Source organism: Oryctolagus cuniculus, chromosome 7 (genome assembly GCF_964237555.1).
Source record: "Oryctolagus cuniculus chromosome 7, mOryCun1.1, whole genome shotgun sequence".
NCBI classification, from domain to species: domain Eukaryota; kingdom Metazoa; phylum Chordata; class Mammalia; order Lagomorpha; family Leporidae; genus Oryctolagus; species Oryctolagus cuniculus.
In genome coordinates, this window is record NC_091438.1 from 30883651 (window position 1) to 30906303 (window position 22653).

Here is a 22653-nt window from a genome sequence, read left to right on the forward strand (position 1 = left end):
ATTTATAATTTTGAAATAGGTTTTATTGATTTTGTTTATAAAAATATAGAGGGTAAGGATAGGTCAATCCAGTCTCTTCTCAGTGCAGGGGGAATGGGAGCTGGGAAAGTTTTCTCTGTTGGAAACCTCACATGAGAAGCCAGGGCTACTATGCAAGTGGCTGACACTGCAATGGATGCTCCATATTTTACTTTTGGTTTGTTTGAGGGAGAGAGAGAGAGAGAGAGAGACATGCAGATAGAGAGAGCCTTCATCCACTGGTTCATTCTCCAAACGCCTACAATAGCCAGGGCTGGACCCTGCAAGGGCTAAAAGCCAGAAACTCAATCCAGGTCTGCTATATGGATGGCAGGGCCTCAATTATTTGAGCCATCACTATTGCCCCCCAGGGTCCACAGAGGAACACATCAAAGCGATATATATATATATATATATATATATATATATAATGTAATACAAAGATATTGGTGCCCCAGTATGGGATAGGGGCATCATAACTGCTAGGCCAAACACCCACCTCTAAGCTCCACATTTTGTTTAAGACTGCATCCCAGCACTAAGGATGGGCCTGACCCTACTAGATGCACAATAAATGCTTAACGAGTGAATAATTCAGACTGGTTAGGAAAGGATAGTCTACAGGAGAAAAGAGATACATGATCTATTTTTAAATGTAAAAGATACCCCAACTCAAACTACAACAGCATCAGCTGCCAGGAGGCAAAGAGTAGATCAGTCTCCTTCAGCACTGTGCATCCAGCACCTTGCCCGCAGGCACTCAGTAGTATGTGGAAGATGAGTATGTATTGGCTGAGTAGTGTCAGTTAGAGACTCCTAGGAGAACTTAATTTGTGAATAGACATTAAAATGATTTACAGGAACCGGCGTTGTGGTGTAGCTGGTGAAGCTACTCCCTGTGATGCTGGCACCCCATATTGGAGTGCTGCTTTGAGTTTCAGTTGCTCTGCTTCCTGGGAAGGCAGTGGAAGATGACCCAAATGCTTGGGCCCCTGCTACCCATGTGGGAGACCTGTATAGAGTCCTGTCTCCTGGCCTTGGCCTGGCCTAGTCCTGGCCGTTGCAGCCATCTGGGGGGTGAACCAGCAGATGAAAGATGCCTCTCTCTCTCTCTCTCTCTTGCTCTTCTTTTCAAATAAATAAGTGAATCTTTTAAAAAATGAATTGAAGTTAATATATATCATTATTTTTATCTAATGGACACTTTTACTTAGCTTTAGTGGATACCCCTACAACCTTATCTATCCTACAAATTTCCATTATGTTTACGCACAGTTTTGTCCAAGTAAAAGTCTTTCCAGCAAGCTCTGTCCAAATTGCCACAAATGCCAAGTTAATGGACTATAATACAATCCAAAGAAAAGATTTAGCACAACCGGTTCTTTCTCTCCATCATAAACAAGCCACACACCTCAGTGTGTAGGCGTGCATAGCCACACACAAGCATACAGATCTGAAGTCTTACAGCCTCGTTTTTTGTTTCTCTACCTTGCCCAGACAGTGAAAGAGGAAAGGATCATTTTCATCATTGATGAGGCCCAGTTTGTGGATTACGCCTCCTGGATCTTTATGGAGAAGCTTATCCGAACCGTTCCCATCTTCATCATCATGTCGCTGTCTCCCTTCACTGAAATTCCTTGTGCAGCGGCCAGTGCCATAATGAAGAACAGGAACACCACCTACGTCACCCTCGGAGCAGTACAGCCCAACGACATCCGCAACAAGGTCTGTCTTGACCTCAATGTGAGCAGCATCCCCAAAGAACTGGACTTGTAAGTAACCTGGTGCTGTACCGGGCTCTTTCCGTCTGCACTCACTGCCCAGGCCCAGGTGTGATCAGATTGAGTAGCACCTGTCTTGAAGTATCCAGTTCAGTATCCTTGGTGGTGACACCTGAACGGGTGGTCACTGGGTTGGATGGTGTGTACCTTTTCCATCTTATGTCCCTGTTCTACACCTTCTCAGACTTGCTCAGTGGGTTTGTTTTCTTTCCATTGTGCAAGTTATGGATATACTCACTCTACTTACTTATTTTTAATTAATTTATTGTGTTTATCTGAAAGACAGACAAGGACAGAGATCCTCATCCTCTGGTTCGCTCCACAGATGCCTGCAATATCTAAAGTTGGGCCAGGCTAAAGCCAGAAGGCCAAAACTCCATCTAGGTCTCCCTCACGGGTGGCAGGGACTCGAGTACTTGAGCCATCTTCTGCTTTCAGGGTACACACTAGCAGGAAGCTGGATTAGAAGGGGAGCAGTTAGAACTCAAACCAGGTGCTCCAGTATGGAATGCAGGCATCTCAGGCAGCACCTTTTTTTAAAAAAAAAAAAAAAAAAAGATGAATTTATTTGGGAGAGAGAGAGAGACTGATCTTCCATCCACTAGTTCACTCTCCAAATGGACACAACCACCAGGGCTGGGCCTGGCCAAAGCCAGGAATCAGGAGTTTCATTTGGGTCTCACACATGGGTGCAGGGGCCCAAGCACTTGGGTCATCTTCTGCCGCTTTCCCAGGCCATTAGCAAGGAGCTGGATCAGAAGTGGAGCAGCCAGGACTTGAACCAGTGTCCATATGGGATGCTGTTGTCGCAGGCAGCGGCTTTGCCTGCTACACCACCCACAATGCCGGTTCCTCCCAACCCACAAGCAGCATCTTAACCACTACACCAGTTGCTACCCTGTATTCACTTTATTTCTTTATTCTTATTTTGAAGATTAAACCTTTTTCACCATAAGTTTATTTTGTTTATTTGAAAGGGGGAGAGAGAGAGAGAGAGAGAGGGTGAGATTTCTTCATCCACTAGTACACTCCCCTCCAAATGCCTGAGACAGCGAGGACCCAGCCAGGCCGTAGCCAGGAGCTGGAACTGAGTCCCAGCCTCCTGTGTGGGTGGCAGTGACCCAAGGTCTTGAGCCGTCATCTGCTGCTTCCCAGAGTGCACATTCGCAGGGCTCTGACTGGTAGCACAGCTAGACTGAACCAAGTGCACACTTTGATATGGGATGTGGGCTCCCCAAGGGGTGCTGAGCCAAATGCCACCCCTCTTCTGGGGAGTCTCTTTTTTTAACCTAGAAACCTATACAAACTTTATGCATTTTATAAATACAAATTTAGCAACATAGGGATTCTTCCCAACCTACCCTCCCTCCCACCCTTCCTCCTCCCTCTCCTATTCCCATTCTTATTTTTTACCAAGATCTATTTTCAACTAACTTTATACACATAAGATTAACCCTATACTAAGTAAAGAGTTCAACAAATAGTATGAGAAAAAAAAAAAAAAAAAAAAACTGCCCTGAGACAAGGGCTGTTCAAAGTCATCACATCTCAAAGTGTCAATTTCACTTATCTAGATTACCTTTTAGTGTCAATTTCACTTAGATCAGGGAGAACAGAGGTATTTGCCTTTTTGAGACTGGGGGAGTCTTGACAGCAGCCCCCTTCACAAAGCAGACAATATCTCTTCTTTAGCTGGCTTTTTACAGCCAGTCTTATATATGGCTGGGAAAACACCCTATCTGTTCTTCCTAATAAGTCTGCCTTGGGGCTTGTGTTATGATGCAGAGGGGAAAGCCACTGCCTGGTTTGTGTCCTGGCTGCTCCACTTCTGATCCAGCTCCCTGCTCATGTCCCAGGGAAAGCCGCAGAAGATGACTGTGATGAAGCTCCTGGCTCCTGGCATCAGCCTGGCTCAGCCCTGGCCATTGCAGCCACTTGGGGAGTGAACCAATGGACATTCCAGGTCTCCCACGTGGGTAGCAGGGGATCAAGCACTTGGGTAATCCTCTGCTGCTTTACGGGGCTCATTAGCAGGGAGTGGAAATGCCAGACTCAAACCAGTGTCCATATGAGATGCCAGTGTTGCAGGTGGTGACTTAATCCTCTACGCCACAGTGTCGGCCCTATAAATAAATCTTTTTTAAAAAATCTGCCTTTGGGGACCGGCACTGTAGTGTAGTAGGCTAAGCCTCTGCCTGTGGAGCCGGCATCCCTTATGGGCTCTGGTTCGTGTCCCAGCTGCCCCTCTTCCGATTCAGCCCTCTGCTACAGCCTGGGAAAGCAGTGGAAGATGGCCCAAATGCTTGGGCCCCTGCTCCCACTTGGAAGACCCAGAAGCAGCTCCTGACTCTTGGCTCCTGGCTCCTGGCTTCAGATCAGCCCTGCTCCGGCCATTGCAGCCTTTTGGGGAGCGAACCAGAGGATGGAAGACCTTTCTCTCTGTCTGTCCCTCTCTCTGTCTGTAACTCTGCCTCTCAAAGAAATAAGATCTTTAAAAAAAAAAATCTGCCTTGTTCCTGGAAGGAAGATGTCTTCGACATCATTTAAAATAACTCCTGGCCCAGCCCTAGGTTTTGCAGGCATTTGGGGAGCAAATCAGTAGATGAAAGATCTATCTTTGTCTGTCTCTCTTGGTTTCTCTGTCTGCCTTTCAAATAAAAATGAAAATAAATAAATGGAAATTTAGAAAATAGGTCCAGGTATGAATTTGTTTCACCTCCCCCTCTCTATACACACACACACACACACATGCATTTACCTTTTGATTTAGCAATTCTAATTCTAGAAATCTATGTCAAAGATACAGTAACAGAAATATGAAACAACATGGGCAAAGTTTTTACTGGGACATCATTTGGAATGATAAAATACTGGGAACAATCCCAATGTTCATTCCAAGAGGATAGGTTGAGTAACCGGTCAACACAATGGAGCAGCATACACCAACAAAAAGAAATGAGAGGGAACTACTTACATGAAAGAGAGCCCAGGATACATTGTTGAGTGAAAAAAAAAAAAAAAAAAAAACAAGATGCAGCTCAGTATGCAATGTGCATCCTGTGCTGTCTTTTAAATAAGGGTTGAGAGAGAGAGAGAGAGAGAGTGCATTTCTTTCTATTCTTTAAAAGAAACATCAGAAGGATAAACCAAAAGCCCGTAGGGTGGAGGAAGAAAGCAAGACTGAAGGTGTGCCTTATTATATATAGTTTGGCTTCGGAAACATAGAAATAATTTTGCATAATTAAGAAAGTGAGTTAGAAGGCAAAAAGCAATTGTTAAAATATGGAAACAAAGAGAACGTGAGAAGAAATTATTGTCAAGTGATTGAGCAGCTCAAATATTTTTTTCTTCCTGAAAGCAAGGTGGTTCACCAGTGTAAGCAGGTTGCCCTGTCTTAACAACAGGTACTTGGTGGAAGGGAGCTGCGGGATCCCATTTTACTGCGAAGAATTGGTAAAGAACCTCGACCACCACAGGGTGCTTGTTTTCCAACAGATGGAGACTGAGGAAAAGACCAAAGTGACCTGGAATAACCTGTTCAGTAAGTCCCACAGAGATGGTTCTTTCTCACTCTGTCCTGCGGTGAGGGTGCCAAGAAGGGATTTTTCCATAGGCGAATTCTGTAGGATCAGAAGGTTTTAGGGGTCAAGAAATACTGGATATGTGTGGTATTCCAGATTGCAAGAGAATATCACGTTGCCTGGGACTGACTGAACTGGGCTAAGGAATATATATACCTGCGACAATCATGAAACACATCGGAGAAATCTGAAGGTTCAGGATCAGAACTAGAGATAACTTAGATGTTACCTGGCGGGGGGAGGGGGGTGGGAGGCAGGAGTCCTTGTTTTCTGGCAGTTAAAATTACTAGCTCAGAATGAATTGTTAGGGTTGGCATTGTGGTGCAGCAGGTCAAGCCCATATCAGAGTCTTGGGTGTTCCACTTCCAATCCAGCTCCATGCAAGTGTGCCTGGGAAAGCAGTGGAAGATGGCCCAGATATTTAGGCCTCTGCCACCCACCTGGGAGACCAGGATGGAATGCCTGGCTCCTGGTTTCAGTGCGGCCTAGCCCTGGCTGTTGCGGCCATTTGGAGAGTGAACCAGCATACAGCAGATGGAGGATCTCTCTCTCTCTCTTGCTGTGTCTCAAATTAAATAAGATTATCTTTAATTAAAAAAAAAAAAAGAATTGTCCACAAATTCCCTTGCTACAGAGCTGTACAGGAGATTGAAATGTGAGATGATGACACGAAGGAGAATAGCTGGAATTTTTAGGACAATAGTTTTAGTGCAAGGAGAAGGGTAGGAGTCAGAGATGGGATAAGAAAGCAAGTCAGGTCATACATAAGAGTGTTAATTGTTAAACTAACAACAGGAGGCACTGTGCACTAACTTCCCATGCAGGACCTCTGTCCTCCAAGAGTTGTGTTATTAGAGTTAATAGTAAAACTTGTTCTCAAAGATTTACTTCGTTTTAGTGTATTAAGTGGAGGATATTCTTATGTCTCATAAGCTATAATTATGTCTAAGCACTCACAAAAGATGTATCATTCTTGGGTTCTTCTTTAAAGTTAGCTAAGTTTCTCAAAAAAGAATACTTAAAAAATGTGAAATTAACTTTGAGATGCAGTGACTGAACAGCCCTTGTCTCAACTGTTGAGGAACAGGTTTTTTTTTTTTTTTTTTCATACAATTTGTTGAGCTCTTTACTTAGTATAGAGTTAATCTTCTGTGCATAAATTCAAAATAGATCTTAGTAAAAAACAAGACTGGGTATAATAGGAGAGGGAGGAGGAAGAGGGATGGGAGTGTGGGTGGGGAGGCTGGTATGGTGGGAAGAATCACTGTGTTCCTAAAGTCGTATTTATGAAATGCATGAAGTTTGTATTCCTTAAATAAAATGTTTCTTTGTGGGGGGGAGAAAGAAAAATTAAGCCTCTGATATGTACCTTAATGATGTTTAAAAATTAACTCTAGCACAGTCTTTTTTTGTAAAACAGAACGTCAACAATAAAATTGCAAAGTATTGTAAAAAAAATTAGAAAAAAAGAAAGTCAGAATGTAGATAGGGACCGTTGCTGTGGTGTAGTGGGTTTAGCCTCCACCTGAAGCGCCGGCATCCCATATCATCGCTGGTTCAAGACCCAGCTGCTCCTCTTCTGATCTCGCTCTCTACTGTGGCCTGGGAAAGAAATAGAAAATGATCCAAGTGCTTGGGCCCCTGCACTCATGTGGGAGACCTGGAAGAAGCTCCTGGCTCCTGGCTTTGGATAGGCCCAGCTCTGGCTGTTGTAGCCATTTGGGGAGTAAACCAGCAGATGGCAGACCTTTCATTCTGTCTCTCCCTCTCTCTGTCTGTAACTCTGCTGTCAAAAATCTTAAAAAAAAAAAAAAAAAAGAGGAAGAAGAAGAAGAAAGAAAAAGAATGTAAATAAAGGATTGAGATTAGAGATAGCATTTTTACCAGGGCTTGTTTGCACTCTCTGGCTTTTCTGGGTTGCCTGATTCTTCAGCTCCAGTCTGGGATATCTTTTTTTTTTTTTTTTTTTTTTTTTTGTAGATTTATTTATTTTATTAGAAAGACAAAGAGAGAGAGAGAGAGAGAGAGAGAGAGAGTGAGAGGTCTTCCATCTGCTGGTTCACTCCCCAAATGGCTGCAACAGCTGGAGCTGGGCCAGGAGCTTTTTCTGGGTCTGCCATGTGAGTTCAGGGGCCCAAGCACTTGAGCCATCTTCTGCTGCTTTCCCAGGTGCATTAGCAGGGAACTGGATTGGAAGTGGGGCAGCTGGGTCTCAAACCAACACCCATAATGGATGCTGGCACTGCAGGCAGTGGCTTTACCTGCTATGCCACAGCGCCAGCCCCTCAGGCAAAAAAGAAACCCAGGGATTTCACTGCCAGATTCTTCCTTGGGTGGCACAGTCCCTAGCTGGCCTGACTTCTCTCCACCTTCAGTGTCTTACTGCATTTGTTTCTGTATATAAAGTCCAGGGGCTTTAGTTGTATTTAGCAGGAGGAATAGGGAAAAACAGTCGCCTCCATCTTCCTCCAAGTGGATCTTTATCGTTGGGTGGTTCATGTTAAGTGACCGTAACTTAACAGCCAGAAACACATGAAACCTGCAGGATGAAAACTTTTCCAGTTCTGGTTCCAGACCCTTGCTTCTAATTGCCTGTTGTGGGTGACCACCTCAAACTCAGCACGTTGAAAATGTAACTCTTTCTCCTTTCTCTTAAACTGTACCAGTTCGATTAATGGCCTCATTTGTGTTTCTGTCACCTCCGTGGCTGTCTCGCTGGGGCCCCATTTCCTGCATGTCTTCAGTATTCGAGTGCCCCTTGCTGTACCCCTTACCTGGTCTATCCATCATTTCTCCATATTCCATTATGATAACATCTTTCCTAGTCTTCCCTGTGCTGTGCTTTAGCCTCTCCTGTATGCTGCTTCCAGTGTTAACTTTCCCAGAGAAATGAGTTGGATCACTGCTGTCCCCTGTTCAGGAACCTGTGACACTCCCCCATTGTCTGTGGAACGAGGTCCAGTCTTCCTAGAATGTTAAGTGCGCCACCTTCAAACCAGCTCTCCCAACCCCTCTCCCCCAGTAGCCTGCAGCACTACACGCACTGTACTTGACCACACAAGTGGTCAAGAATGTAAATAAAGGATTGAGATGCATTCACCTGGCCTGCAGCCATCCCGAGGCTCCTGAGTCTTTGCATTGATCTCTCCGTTTGGAATATCCCTTCATCCCTCCAGGACCAATCAGAATACATCCTGAATCCACCACACCTGAATTAATTGTTCTCTGTTCTCTGACATGTTGCTCTTTGCTCCTTAGCTTCCTGGTATTGTGATTAGTTACCTGTACATCCCTCCCGGCAGCTTGTAAGCTTCTGGAGGGCCGGAAGTATGGGCTGTCCGCATTCATAGCCTCGGAGGGATGGGAATGCAGGAAGTCCCTAATCATCTGGTCCTGTGTTGATGCGAGCTGCCTGTCACTGATTGCGCCCACTCAGGCGGCACCTGTTCACTGCCTGGCCATCCAGCTCTTTGTGTACATGACTCAGCTCTCCAGGAGACCAGGAACGTGGTTATGGTCACCTTTATATTTCTGCCACCTCACCCATTGTGGGGTCTTGAAGATACCTAGCATTACATGAGTGACTAGAGGGATAAATCAATAACACACTTTGGAGTACCTGGAGATCAAAGTACTAACCAAGGTGATCTTCCAGCCTCGCCATTTTAAAATCTCTTCCTGACAGTGGCCATGTCCGACCTGGAGCACAGAGCCCCACAGAATGAGTTTGTATCCGAGTGTGGGCATGCGAACGCATGCACAAGTGTATGTTAGCACAAACTGTGAGATAAGATACGTCCCGACCATCTGACAGCAAATCACATTTCTGTAGAGCTCTGTGTACTATGAAAGTCATCAATAGTTCCACTCTTTGTTCTGAGATATGGTGGGGAAGAGACAACATTTCTGAGGAAACTTAGATTTTCATGAATAAGTTTTATTTGAAACAAGGTATTCCAGAATATGTTTTGAGCAAACGCACATCTGTGCCCACTCTTTCTCCCAGGAGACCCACTTCAAGTCTATGGGAAAATCATGCTTTTTTTTTTTTTTTTTTTTAATTGGGGACCAGTGTAGTAGGTTAAGCTTCTCTGCCTGCGGCACTGGCATCCCATATGGGCACCCGTACAAGACCCAGCTGCTCCACTTCTGGTCCAGCCCCTTGCTAATGCCCTGGGAAAGCAGTGGAAGATGGCTCAAGTGTTTGGACCCCTGCATTTTTGTGGGAGACCCGGAAGAAGCTCCTGGCTCCTGGTTTCAGATCAGCTTGGCTCTGGCTGTTTCAGCCATTTGTGGAGTAAACCGGATGGAAGACCTCTCTTCCTGTCTCTTCCTCTCTCTGTCTGTAACTCTGCCTGTCAGATAAATCTTAAAAATATTTCTATTTGAGGGGCCGGCACTGTGGTGCAGTGGGTTAACGCCCTGGCCTGAAGCGCCGGCATCCCATATGGGTGTCGGTTCGAGACCTGGCTGCCCCACTTCCGATCCAGGGCTCTGCTATGGCCTAGGAAAGCAGTAGAAGATGACCCAAGCCCTTGGGCACCTGCACCCATGTGAGAGACCTGGAGGAAGCTCCTGGCTCCTGGCTTCAGATCAGCATAGTTCCGGCTGTTGAGGCTGACTGGGGAGTGAACCATCAGATGGAAGACCTCCCTCATTCCCCCCCCCCTTCTCCCTGCCTTTCCTCTCTCTGTGTAACTCTGACTTTCAAATAAATAAATCTTAAAAAAAAATGCCTATTTGAAAGGCAGAAGGAGAGACAGAGACAGACCTTTCATTCACTGGTTCACTCCCCCCAAATGTCTGCAGCAGCCACAAGGGCTGGGCAAGGTCGAACCCAGGAGCCTGAAACTCTGTCTGAGTCTCCTATGTTGGTGCTGGGGCCCAAGCATTTGAGCCATCTTCTACTGCTTTCCCAGGTGTATTAGCAGGGAGCTGCATTGGAAGTGGAGCAGCCAGGACATGAACCAGTGCCCATATGGGCTTGCCAGCTTCATAGATGGTGGCTTAACCTGCTGTGCCTCAATGGTGGCCCTCAAAATAAGACTTTCTAAGACAGAAAGATGTCCCTTAATCTTTTTTTCCCCTTTTATCTCTCTATAGAGAATTTCATTAAGCCAACAGAGGAATTTAAAATGTCTGGTCTCGGTAATGAAGAAGGGACTGAAGAAATCTGTAAACTTGCAAGTGGTGTCAGACTGAAAAATCTGTCACCCCCAGCATCCTTAAAAGGTAAAGAAAATTTGACCTGGTATTCATGTTCTCGGACCTAGGTTCCACTTTGCTTTCTCTAGGATTTCCGTTGGACAAAGGGGAAATAGAGGAACACCAGTTGTCTGTTCTGTGTGGCCCTCGATGGGGGCAGGCCCTGTGTTTGGCTTGGCTCCTCTGGGTCTGGTGTGAATACAGGTTTATTCAACTGCACAAAAGAATGAAGTATGGTACATTTTCCATCGTACAGAAGCCAGATAAGGAAGGAGAGTACTACTGAGACATTTTCTGTCTGCTTTGACAAGAAACGGCAAATAAGGGAGTTTATGTCAGGGATGTATATTGTTCTTTTAAACCTATTCATTCATTCACTCGTGAGAGAGAGACGGAGCTGCCATCTGCTGGTTCACTCTTCAAATGCTCACTGCATCCCCCAATCACCGCTGGAACTGAGGCTGAGAGCCGGGACTCAGTCTAGATTTCCCATGTGGGTGGCAGGAACTGATCACTGGAGTTGTTAACCTGCCCCCCAAGATCTGCAAAAGAGGGGAGCTGGAATCAGGAGCAGAGCCAGGTGTCAAACCAGGGCACTCCAATGAAAGATATGGGCATTCCAATCAGCATCTTAACCAGCAGGCCAAACATCTGGCCCTGTTCCACTTTTTCAGAAAATTGACTTTCAAGCCATTTTTAGAATGCATTCAACTCCAGCTCATGCCACCCGTAAGTAATTTTAAATGTTTAGAAAGATGACATAGGGACATGGCCAGGTTCTCAGTCTTCAAAAGAGCATCATTTATGTTCCATTCACTGTGTCTGCGGAAGTCAAAAGGTGAACTAACTTAACTTCTACTGTGTTCTGTAGACAAGTCCAGAAGTTCACATTCTGTCCCTCATGGGAAGACATCCTTGACCAGAAAGGTTCAGGGAGCCGTCCGTGTGAGCCACTGCACTCAAGCTGAGATGAGAAGTTCGGATTGGAGCTATGAGCTCTCCGACACTTGATGATGACATAGGTGTGATCATGTGTGTCACGAGAACAGCTGAAACTCTGGGCCAGATGAAGAGAAGCCTTATTGCTAGGAGGTCCCAGGAGGGAGAGGAGCCAGGGAAGAGGATAGCAAGGACCAGCTGGGCACGTCAGCAAAGGACAGAAATGACAGGCCCTCTTCCTTCCAACCACTGAGCCTGTCCTCTCCTTGCACCTCCTTGTCACACTTTAGCACAACATCAGAGCACCAGGAAATCAGTCTTATTCCTGTCTGGTCATTGTGTGCCATGCATACGATTAGACCATAGCATCTGTATCTTTTGTTCTCCCAGCACAGTGCTATCTGTGAATGAGGTACTAAACAAATACTTCTAGGCCGGCGCTGCGGCTCACTAGGCTAATCCTCTGCCTTGCGGTGCCGGCACACCGGGTTCTAGTCCCGGTCAGGGCGCCGGATTCTGTCCCGGTTGCCCCTCTCCAGGCCAGCTCTCTGCTGTGGCCAGGGAGTGCAGTGGAGGATGGCCCAAGAGCTTGGGCCCTGCACCCCATGGGAGACCAGGAGAAGTACCTGGCTTCTGCCATCAGATCAGCGCGGTGCGCCGGCCGCAGCGTGCCGGCCACGGTGGCCATTGGAGGGTGAACCAACGGCAAAAGGAAGACCTTTCTCTCTGTCTCTCTCTCTCACTGTCCACTCTGCCTGTCAAAAAATAAAAAATAAATAAACAAATACTTCTGTTGACTTTGCTTGGCTGGGTTTCTGTGTATAAGAACTGTAGAGCAGAATGGCTGTCCCTCTCTTGAATGTATTTGGTTAAAAGACACATAACCAGTTCCCTGTGATGTGGCTTTTCACCTGCAGAAATCTCTCTGGTCCAGCTGGATAGCATGAGCCTTTCCCACCAAATGTTGGTGAGATGTGCGGCCATCATTGGCCTGACCTTCACTACAGAGTTGTTGTTTGAGATTCTCCCTTGTTGGAACATGAAGATGATGATCAAGGCCCTGGCAACTCTAGTGGAATCCAACATTTTTGACTGCTTCCGGGATGGCAAGGATCTCCGACTGGCTCTGAAACAGAATGCAGCCTCCTTCGAGGTGCATAATCGCTCCTTGTCTCTGCAGCCCACTGAAGGCATAGGTGAGTAGCACCTGCAAGCGATCCACAGTTCCCCTCAGCAGAAGGCACACACCTAGGTCAAATAATTGGTCAGTGCTGATTTTGTTGCCTCCTGCCTGGTCAGAAACCCCTTTTCTGTTCTCTCTAGCTCACGGGGAAGAGGAGGAGCTTCGTGAACTGGAAAGCGAGGTGATTGAGTGCCACATCATTCGGTTCTGCAAGCCTATGATGCAGAAAACAGCCTATGAGCTGTGGCTCAAGGACCAGAAGAAAGCCATGCATTTGAAATGTGCCCGCTTCCTAGAGGAAAACGCCCACAGGTGCGACCACTGCCGAAGTGGGGACTTCATTCCCTATCACCACTTCACAGTAGACATTCGGCTCAACACCCTGGACATGGACACCATTAAGAAGATGGCTACATCCCATGGATTTGAAAGTAAACTTTTTTTGTTCCTAATGAATGCTGACTATTCCTGGGAAATCTGGAGATTAAGGTCTAGAAGGGAGTGGGTCTGAACCTGCAAGGTGTTGAATCTGCTGAGTTGAGGAAGGTATAAGTAGCTGAATCCAGCAGAAACCATCTCCCTCTGAGACTGTCAGGACAGGTGTCAGGATAAGGGGTTCCTTATCTTTATCCCAGCCAAATGGGGTATGACTAGAGGTCCAATTAAATATCCTGCTTATGTCACACCAAAGGATAGAATCCAAGAGTGTGTGGTCTGACATGATGACATAGGAGAGTAAAAGCAACACGTGCCAGGCAGTGGTACGAATGCTGTTGCTTTGTTGTTCTAGTTTGAAATGGGGGGGGGGGGTCCAGTGGGAAAAGACTTATGAGTGGGAGACAATTAGCCAGAGCTAAGCGGGTCAGAAAAGAAGACCCGGCTTCAGGGCATGGATTCGGGACCATCTAGAAAGCAAAAGCTAAAAAGTTGCAAACAGGTCATGTGATCTGGAAAAATGTAGCAGAGGAATCAGGGGGTATAAACCACCCCAAAACTCGGTCACTGCAGATATAGCAGGTGTCAGGCTTAGCGCAGTGACACCAATTCCAGCCCTCATTCATGGGTAACCAGGAAGCAGCTAGTGAGTTGGCTGCCTGGTCGGAGGACCTCAGTGATTATGACTAAATCTGGTTGGGAAAGCAGAAGTTACAAAAATAGGACACATAATTTAAGGATGTGTTAAATCATGAAGAAATGTATGAAAAGTGCTTAGCACATAGTTGGTGCAAAATATTTGTTCTCATGCATTCTCTATTTCACTGCATTCTCATTAGATTCTCATATCAATCCCTTAGGGGATAGAAAATTGAGGTCTGGACACTTAAATCAGTTATCTAACACCACAGAATAAGTGACAGACATTATTCAATCCCCAGTCAATCTAATTCCCATGCCCATGCACTATCCATCACTGTCTGAGCTTCCCAAGGTGTGGGGTTGGACTTTCCAGTAATGCTAGCCTAGGAAATTGGAAGAGGTTCGTAGACAGACACACTATTAGGTAAGAATCGGAGAGTAAGGAAAGTGACTGCCTTTCAAGTCCATCTCAATCCTTGATCAGATTTGATCCAGGATTAGCAACTTTGCGCTGTGGTACAAGCATATTTGTTAGCACTGCACTAATACTTGCCAGGCTCTCTCTTTAAAAGAAAGAGAAAGGGGCCAGGGCTGTGGCTCAGCGGGTTAACGCCCTGGCCTGAAGCGCCAGCATCCCATATGGGCACCAGGTTCTAGTCCCAGCTGCTCCTCTTCCAATCCAGCTCTCTGCTATGGCCTGGGAAAGCAGTAGAGGATGGCCCAGGTCCTTGGGCCCCTGCACCCATGAGGAGACCTGGAAGAAGTTCCTGGCTCCTGGCTTTGGATCCGCACAGCTCCGGCCATTGCAGCCATCTGGGGAGTGAACCAGCAGTTGGAAGAGCGCTCGCTCTCGCTCTCTCTCTCTCTCTTTCTCTCTCTGCCTCTGTAACTCTGCCTTCAAATAAATGGATAAATCTTAAAAAAAAAAAAAGTAGTGAAAACAAATTACCATCTTGTCCCTGATATTCCAGGAAAAGTATTGAAGAAAAAGAAATACTAATATTATTATGAAAGTAGCATATATATAACATGATATTGAAATTGAAATTTGTACCAAGGCAGCAAGATACAATGACTGCTGCAGTGCAAGGGGAGGTGATAGGCAGATCTGAGGGACTTATCCTGGATCCCTTATCCAAATCTAAGACAAGGATGAGGGAGAGTGTGGAGAATGTCGGATTTGTGAAGAGATGTGCTTGGCGAGCACTGATGAGGACCTGTGTGCTCTGCTTCCTTGACCACCAAAACATTGATAGGAGGGAGCTGACTGGAAGAGATGAAAGAGGAAGAGGACTATTCCAGACTGTGTGGGATAAGTGACTTTCTCTCAAGCCCAGTAAGGGATCCTCCTTGGGATCAGTAAGAGGACACAGACAATCAGGGCCCTCCTCACTCCTAAGGGGGCTTCAGTGGCCTGACTGCACCAGGACCAAGCTTCCCCCTCCCACAGGGTTTGGGAAAGGAAGTGTGAGGCTGTCCCCTGGGTCAGATGACATCCACGGGGGAGAAGAACCAAGCTAGAGGTGTCTTAAGTGCTTCCCGAGAGTAGTCATGGGAGTGGGAGAGGACCCCAACAAGCGGGTTGCTCGGACACAATGGGGCTAAGGGGACAGGCAGTGGAGAGTTGAAGTGCATGCGTTGCCCGAACCCAGAAAGCTTCATAAAGGAGCCCTGAGCAGGGCCATATTCACAGAAGCAATGAAAACATTGATAGGAGGGAGCTGACTGGAGGAGATGAGGGGAAAGAGGAAGAGGAATATTCCAGACTGTGTGGGATAAGTCAGTCTCTCTCTCTCTCTCTCTCCCTCTCTCTCTCTCTCTCTCTCACACACACACACACACACACACACGATTTGGTAGATTGACCTTTCACCTAAGTTGGCAGGTATTGGCTAGGTCAGTTTGGCTTTGCACAGGCTGGCGAGAGTCACCAAAGAAAGCAATCGCAGTTATTTTTGGCTTCTCCACTGAGCCTTGGCAGCCTGGCTCCGGCGTGCATGTGACCAGGTCTCTGGGGTGCACTTTCATCACTGCCTCCATCAGGCTGAGGCCAGGGTGCTCTCACTGCCCTAATCACAGTTGTCACCGGTTCAAAACGCTGTCAATGAGATGTTCTTCAGAGACATTTTCTAAGTTTCCTGAACATTTTATCACAAAAAAACACAATCCCATGACCCACTGTCCTCCCCCACTGCGGTAATGCTTAAAAATGGTAAACTTAGCTGTTCTTTCTAGTCATTACTTCCACCTACTGAAGACTGTGCTCATGCTGCTTTTTAAAAATGAAATTCTAACATTATCTGTTGTCTTCTTGCTATAGTAGATGAGGACTTAACTCTGTTACACCACTCCTCAGCACCTCTCCACCTAAATTCTTCTATTACTCACAGGGGATAAGTTATCAAAGTGGTGACGTGACAGACTGTGTAATACTGTCCATTTTAGAACCAAGCACTAGACGCACCAAGAGCAGATTTCTTAACAAATGTGGACTTCTCCTGGAGTTTCTAGGAAACTTTTCCATTTGCAATGCCTCCCTTAGAATTTCCTGCTTTGGTCTTGGCTGGATACTCTGCTCATTGTCCACAAGTCTCTTAAAATATGGGGAGTGATCCTTCGGTAATACTGGTCAAGGACATAATCAGAAGAGATTCGTGTTAATTTGAAACCAAGTAGCAGATGCCAGGAAGGCATTTGGATCTATATTTATGGGTCCAGAGTTAAAGTAGATGTCAGAGCTTAGAGACGTTCAACTAAAAATCATTGTCATCTGCATGGAATTTAAAGTCACAGGCAAGTGAAATTACCTAGGAGAAACTGTGACTGGAGAAAGAAGCCCGGGACCAAGAGGAGGCAAACTAATATTTAGTTTTATTAAATTATTATGTTTTATTTTTATTTTTAATTAATTTTAACAGATCAGTATAGATATAATTCTAAGAATATAATGATATTCCCTCCCTCCCTCCCTAGCCCTTTCTCCCTCCTACCCTCTTTCCCAATCCCTTTCTTTCTAAGTTTTTGAGATAAAATCTTTTAAATTTACATTGCAGTAAAAAGGTTTAATGCTTCACCAAATAAGAAGTTTAGTAAGTAAAAAGCAAAAAGATCCTAGTTTAGTGGGAATATAGACAACGGCTATAAACAATGATTGAATGGAAATATGACCACTTCACCCATATACAGTAATCACGTGTAAAGTAATCATAGATCATTAACACTATAGTAGTTTAACAGTCTTAACCATTGGTTTGACAAAGGTATAAAGCAAGGTTTTACAAACTGTATTTGCAGAAATACTGATACACACAGGCATTTTTTTTAATTTTTGTTTTTGACTTGCTTGTTTTCAAAAAAATTTTAGCTCCCAAATATAAGGGAGAACATGCAGTATTTGTATTTCTGAGTCTGGCTTATTTCACTCAACATGATGTCCCCAGTAGCATCCGTTTTGCTGCAAATAGTAGAATTTCATTCTGACTTTCTGCTATGGCCTCGGAAAGCAGTGGAAGATGGCCCAAAGATTTGGGCCCCTGCATCCATGTGGGAGACCAAGAGGAAGCTCCAGGCTCCTGGCTTTGGATTGGCGCAGCTCTGGCCGCCGCCTGGGCCATCTCGGGAGTGAACTGGCAGATGGAAGACCTCTGTCTTTCTCTGCTTCTGCCTCTCTGTAACTCTGCCTTCCAAATAAATAAATAAATCTTTAAAAAAAAATGCCCAACCACTTGAGCCATCACCAGCGCCTCCCAAGGTACACAGTGGTGGGAAACTGGACTTGGTAACAGAGCTGGAACTCAAACCACGGGTGGCATCTTAAGCGCCAGACCAAATGGCCAACTCAGATTAAAGGTTTTTTTTTTTTTTTAATTATTTATTTATTATTTGAGAGAGAAGGAGAGAGAGAGAGAGAGAAATCTTCCATCTACTTGCCGGCTCACTCTCCAAATGCTCATAGCAGCCAGAGCTGGGCCAGTTCAAAGCTAGAAGCCTAGGACTCAATCTGGGCCTCCCCATATGGTTGGCAGGAACCCAAGTACTTCAGTCATCACCTGCTGCTTCCAAGGATGCGTATTAGCAGGAAGCTGGAATCAGAAGCAGAGCCAGGACTCAAAGCAAGCATGTAGGCATCCCACTGCGCCAAATGCCTGCCCCTAGACTAAAAGTTTTATTTCTTTATATTTAAAGATTTATTTGTTTTTTTTTAACTTTTATTTAATGAATATAAATTTCCAAAGTACAGCTTATGGATTACAATGGCTTCCCCCCCCCCATAACTTCCCTCCTACCCGCAACCCTCCCCTTGTTTGAAAGGTAGAATGAGAGAGACAAAGTGGGGGTGGGGGCAGAGTGTGTGTGTGTGTGAGAGAGAGAGAGAGAGAGGGAGAGAGAGATCACCAAATGGCCGCAACAGCCAGGGATGGGTCAGATTGCAGCCAAGAGCCAGGAACTCCATTCTGGTGTCTCCCACATGGGTGGCAGGGGCTCCAGTACTTGGACCATTATCCACTGCCTCCCCAGGCACATTAGTAGGAATCTGCACTGAAGTGGAGCAGCCGGGACTCAGTATGGGATGCCAGCATTGCAAATGTGGCTTAACCTGCTGTGCCACAACTCTAGCCCTCAGACTAAATGTTTTAAATTCAAGTTTCATGGCCCTGTAGTCAGCCTTTGGGGGGGGGGGTGTTCATTAAAATATCTCCATTTCTCCACTAGAAACTGATGTTGCTTTCTGCAGGATTGTTAATTTGTAGTTATAGTTACTGCAGGCTGAATGAGTTAAGAAAATGCCACCTGCTGTAACTAACACCAGCATTTCAGTGGCTGAACACAATACTTGTAGAATGATAGTTTATTCTCTGCCCATGTAATAATCCCATGAACGTTTTGACAAATTAGTGTGCAGTTACATAGGGACCCAGCTTCTCCTCACTCACAGTTTTGCTGTCCCTTAGTGGCTCAGAATTATTTGCTTGCCTGTGGAAGGACAGGGTAGAGAGGACACAGGAATATCTCAGGACAGAGGTGACACATATCTGATCTGGTTCTAATATGGGGACTAACCACATGACTCCCGCTGAGGCAGTGGGTTGTGGGAAATGTAGTTCCTGGCTGGGCAGCAGCAACCCCATGTCCTGAAAAGGAAACTGGAGTCTTTGGTGGATACCACACACTTCCAGGAGCCATGCCACTCACTTGTTTGTTTATTTTCTAGCTGAGGAAGAGATCAAGATTTCCAGAGCCGGGATCCCTAAGAACTCTGAGTTATTTTCCGAAAACCTCAGGTACAGGCATACATCATTGTTTAGGGAGTAGATCACAAACGATTGCTGAATTTGACCCTCGAGCAGAAGCATCTGTCTGGTTGCTACTATTGGCCTCTTGGGTCCTAGTGGGCAAGTATGGGGGTGGGTGCATGGCCAGCAGTCTCTACATTGGGTTTTAGCATCTTGCTCTTTTGTTAGTTTTTAAAGCTTTTTTTCCTATTAAAAGCTGCCAGTTGCTCTTTGGCTAGTTTTTAAAGACATTTTCATATTAAAGGCCATACTGTATCTACCGGTTACTACCACTCTATGTCTGCATTTGAACAGCCCTGAAGAAATAGGGGAAAGGATCTTAGGGTTCTTTGACGTCATCCTAACGAAAATGAAGACGTCGAAGGAAGACATCATCCCTCTGGAATCCTGCCAGTGTGAGGAGATCCTAGAGATTGTCATCTTGCCTCTGGCCCAGCATTTCCTGGCTTTGGGAGAAAACAACAAGGCCTTGTATTACTTCCTAGAAATCACATCTGCGTATCTCACCCTGGGCGACAATTACATGGTAAGCTGTGCCTACTGCACCCCAGAACGTGCACCCACAGAGCCCCAAGGGAAGTTCCAAGGTGGCTTCATCGCTGCACGTCCTCACTTCCTGCCAGGCCCCTTTCCTGTGACGATCACATTGCTCGGAGGGGGAAATGATCTCAGACTCAGAAAAGGCAGTCGGGAAGAGCCACATTTAAAATACTGCTGCCTCGGGAACCTTGCCATGAGCCAAGGGGTCATATCTCATTCCCCAAATGATACAGGGAGACTCTGAGTGGCAGTGCGTCAGGTCTAAAATACCCTCCCTCAGTGACATCCGGGGGCACTTAGCCTCTGTCGTCTCCAAATACCCGTGAGCACGCAGTCCTCTTTCCAACAGTGCACAGCTGGTTTTAGTCTTGCGATGTCCCCAAGAGGCACACCCATTTTTCTCTTCACAAGATCTGTGCCCAGTTATCACACGTATCTGTACACCAGTGAAGCACGTGACTGTTTCTCTGTGGTAATTGTGAGTCAGGTGCCAGGGCAACACGCCCCTAGCTATGAGAGGATTGGCTACCATGAGGGGTCTTCAACGAGTTCACAGAAAATTCGTGTTATGAAAAAGCCAACTGCCAAACTTGTGGAGTTAACTGGGCTTGGGAAGGCACAGGTTTTAGAAAGTCGGCCCCCAGGGCTATCCACTTCTCTTCCTGGGACTCAACATGTTTTTGTATTAAAATAAGCTTAGCTTTTACTTCCACTTTTCGGCAACTTTTTATTTATTTATTTATTTTTATTTTTTGACAGGCAGAGTGGACAGTGAGAGAGAGAGACAGAGAGAAAGGTCTTCCTTTTGGCCATTGGTTCACCCTCCAATGGCTGCCACGGCCGGCACACACCGCGCTGATCCGATGGCAGGAGCCAGGTACTTATCCTGGTCTCCCATGGGGTGCAGGGCCCAAGGACTTGGGCCATCCTCCACTGCACTCCCTGGCCACAGCAGAGAGCTGGCCTGGAAGAGGGGCAACCGGGACAGTATCCGGCACCCCGACCGGGACTAGAATCCGGTGTGCCAGCGCCGCAAGGCGGAGGATTAGCCTAGTAAGCCGCGGCGCCGGCCTTCTGCAACTTTTTGGAGTAATCTTGTATAGTTAAGTACTAAATCAGTAAGTAAGGTGGGTAGCATTGAGCCTAATGTAGCTAAGTTGGGTTCTTTTAAAAAACAATTATATTTATTTACTTTCATTTTACTTGAAAGGCAGAGAGATTTTTGTCTGTTTGTTTAAAGACTTATTTATTTATTTATTTATTTATTTGAAAGGCAGAGTTACAGAGAAGCAGAAAGAGAGAGAGGTCTTCCATCTGCTGGTTCACTCTCTAAATGGCTGCAATGGCCAGAGCTGAGCCAATCAGAAGCCAGGAGCCTGGAGATTCTTCCAGGTCTCCCACATGGGTACTGGGACCAAAGTACTTGGGCCATCTTGTGCTGCTTTCCCAGGTACCAGGGAGCTGGATCAGAAGTGGAGCAGCTGGGACTCGAACCAACACCCATATGGGATGCCTGCACTATAGGCAGTGGCTTTACCCCATATACCACAGCACTGGCCCCTGGAGTGAGAGATTTTAAAAATCTACTGGTTCAGGGCCAGTGCTATGGCATAGCAGGTTAAGCCACAGTCTGCAACACTGGCATCCCATATGTGTCAGGAACCCAAGTACTTGAGCAGAGTAGCCAAGACTGGAACCAGGCACTGTGATGTGGGATGTGGGTGTCCCAAGTGGCAACTTAACCCCTGTGTCAGGTCTCTGAAGCTTCCAGGGGAGAGAGAAAGGTAAGGGCCAGGCTAGGGGGAAGGCATGTTTCTCATGGAGCAGCTGTCTGGACTACGTGTGGAGATGTCTGAGTCTTGCTATATGTGTCTGCAGCCAGCTTCAGGAAGTTTCACACACCCAAGGAGCGGTATCTACAGTACTTCGTGACCGCACTGGTGGCCCAATAGCTACTGGTGATCGCAGCAGCCTCATCAACCTTCCTACCTTAGACTTACCTAAAATTTAAAAACAGTCAACCCTTCAAAATGCCAGGAAGCCCTTGTTTTCTCCAGTATTTATATGGAGAAAGTCGCCTACATATTCTGCTGCACAAATGGTGTGGGTGGTGGTGCAGATGTGGCCAGTGGATCTCAGGAAGAGGAGGTGTAGGTACCCCCGGGGGCACCTGTGCATACCCCATTTCACTCCACAAAAATGAGTGAATGATCGGGAAGACCACGACTGAAAGTAGGTCCCAGAGGCAACATCTCAGAATGTGGCGTATACAACCTCTCTCCCATCGGAGTAAAGCCGGTGGGACTGGGGCTGGTGCCAGTTTCATCACACCAGCCTCTTCTTGCCCCCACACACTGTCTTAGGCTGCATGCGACCTGGAAGTATTGCCTCCCCTCATTTTGTTAGACTCAGATCTTGCCTTGGTGTTCCCATGTGACAAGATTCACCTAACAACGTCAGGTTAAAGATGAAGAGAGGAGAGTGGGTCAGGGCTTTGTCTTCTTGTTGGCTCTCCTAAAGATGGCCCTGGCAAAGGGAATGTGTGTGTGTGTGTGTGTGTGTGTGTGACAACTCATTCCAAAATCAGAAAGCAGCTTCTCCCAGATGTGGGAATGTTGGCAAGGGTGCAGGATTCGTTGTTGGAAACACGAAGTTGGGGATGGAGTTTCCAAGAAATTATAGGAAATTACCTTGGGGGAAACTTTAGGTAAGGCAACCTATGTGATAGTGTAAGGAAAAGGAGAGATTCCTAGATTCTTTTATTTTTTAAGATTCGTGTTTTGAAAAAAATTATTTGAAGGGTAGAGTTACAGTGAGAGGAGGAGAGACAGAAAGAGAGAAAGAGAGGGAGAGAGAGAGATCTTCCATCCTGGTTCACTCTCCAAATGGCTGCAATGGCCTGAGCTGGGCCAGGCTGAACCTAAGAGCCAGGAGCTTCTTCCAGGTCTCCCATGTGGGTGCAGGGGCCCAAGGATTCAGGCCATTTTCTACTGCTTTCCCAGGCACATTAGCAGGGATCTGGATCAGAAGTGGAG

The 22653-nt window shown here is 46.2% G+C and overlaps 1 protein-coding gene across 6 annotated transcripts in view; it reads left to right on the forward strand.

The window, feature by feature from the left end:
- Positions 1 to 22653, forward strand: part of ADCY10 (adenylate cyclase 10) — a 110466-nt gene that overhangs the window by 64432 nt on the left and 23381 nt on the right. For all 6 annotated transcript variants that reach the window (XM_051856005.2, XM_070076641.1, XM_008263960.4 and 3 more), the window contains 7 exon segments: positions 1516 to 1790; positions 5204 to 5340; positions 10484 to 10612; positions 12442 to 12720; positions 12848 to 13138; positions 18997 to 19066; positions 19373 to 19604. In XM_051856005.2, the coding sequence (XP_051711965.1) occupies positions 1516 to 1790; positions 5204 to 5340; positions 10484 to 10612; positions 12442 to 12720; positions 12848 to 13138; positions 18997 to 19066; positions 19373 to 19604 (1413 nt within the window).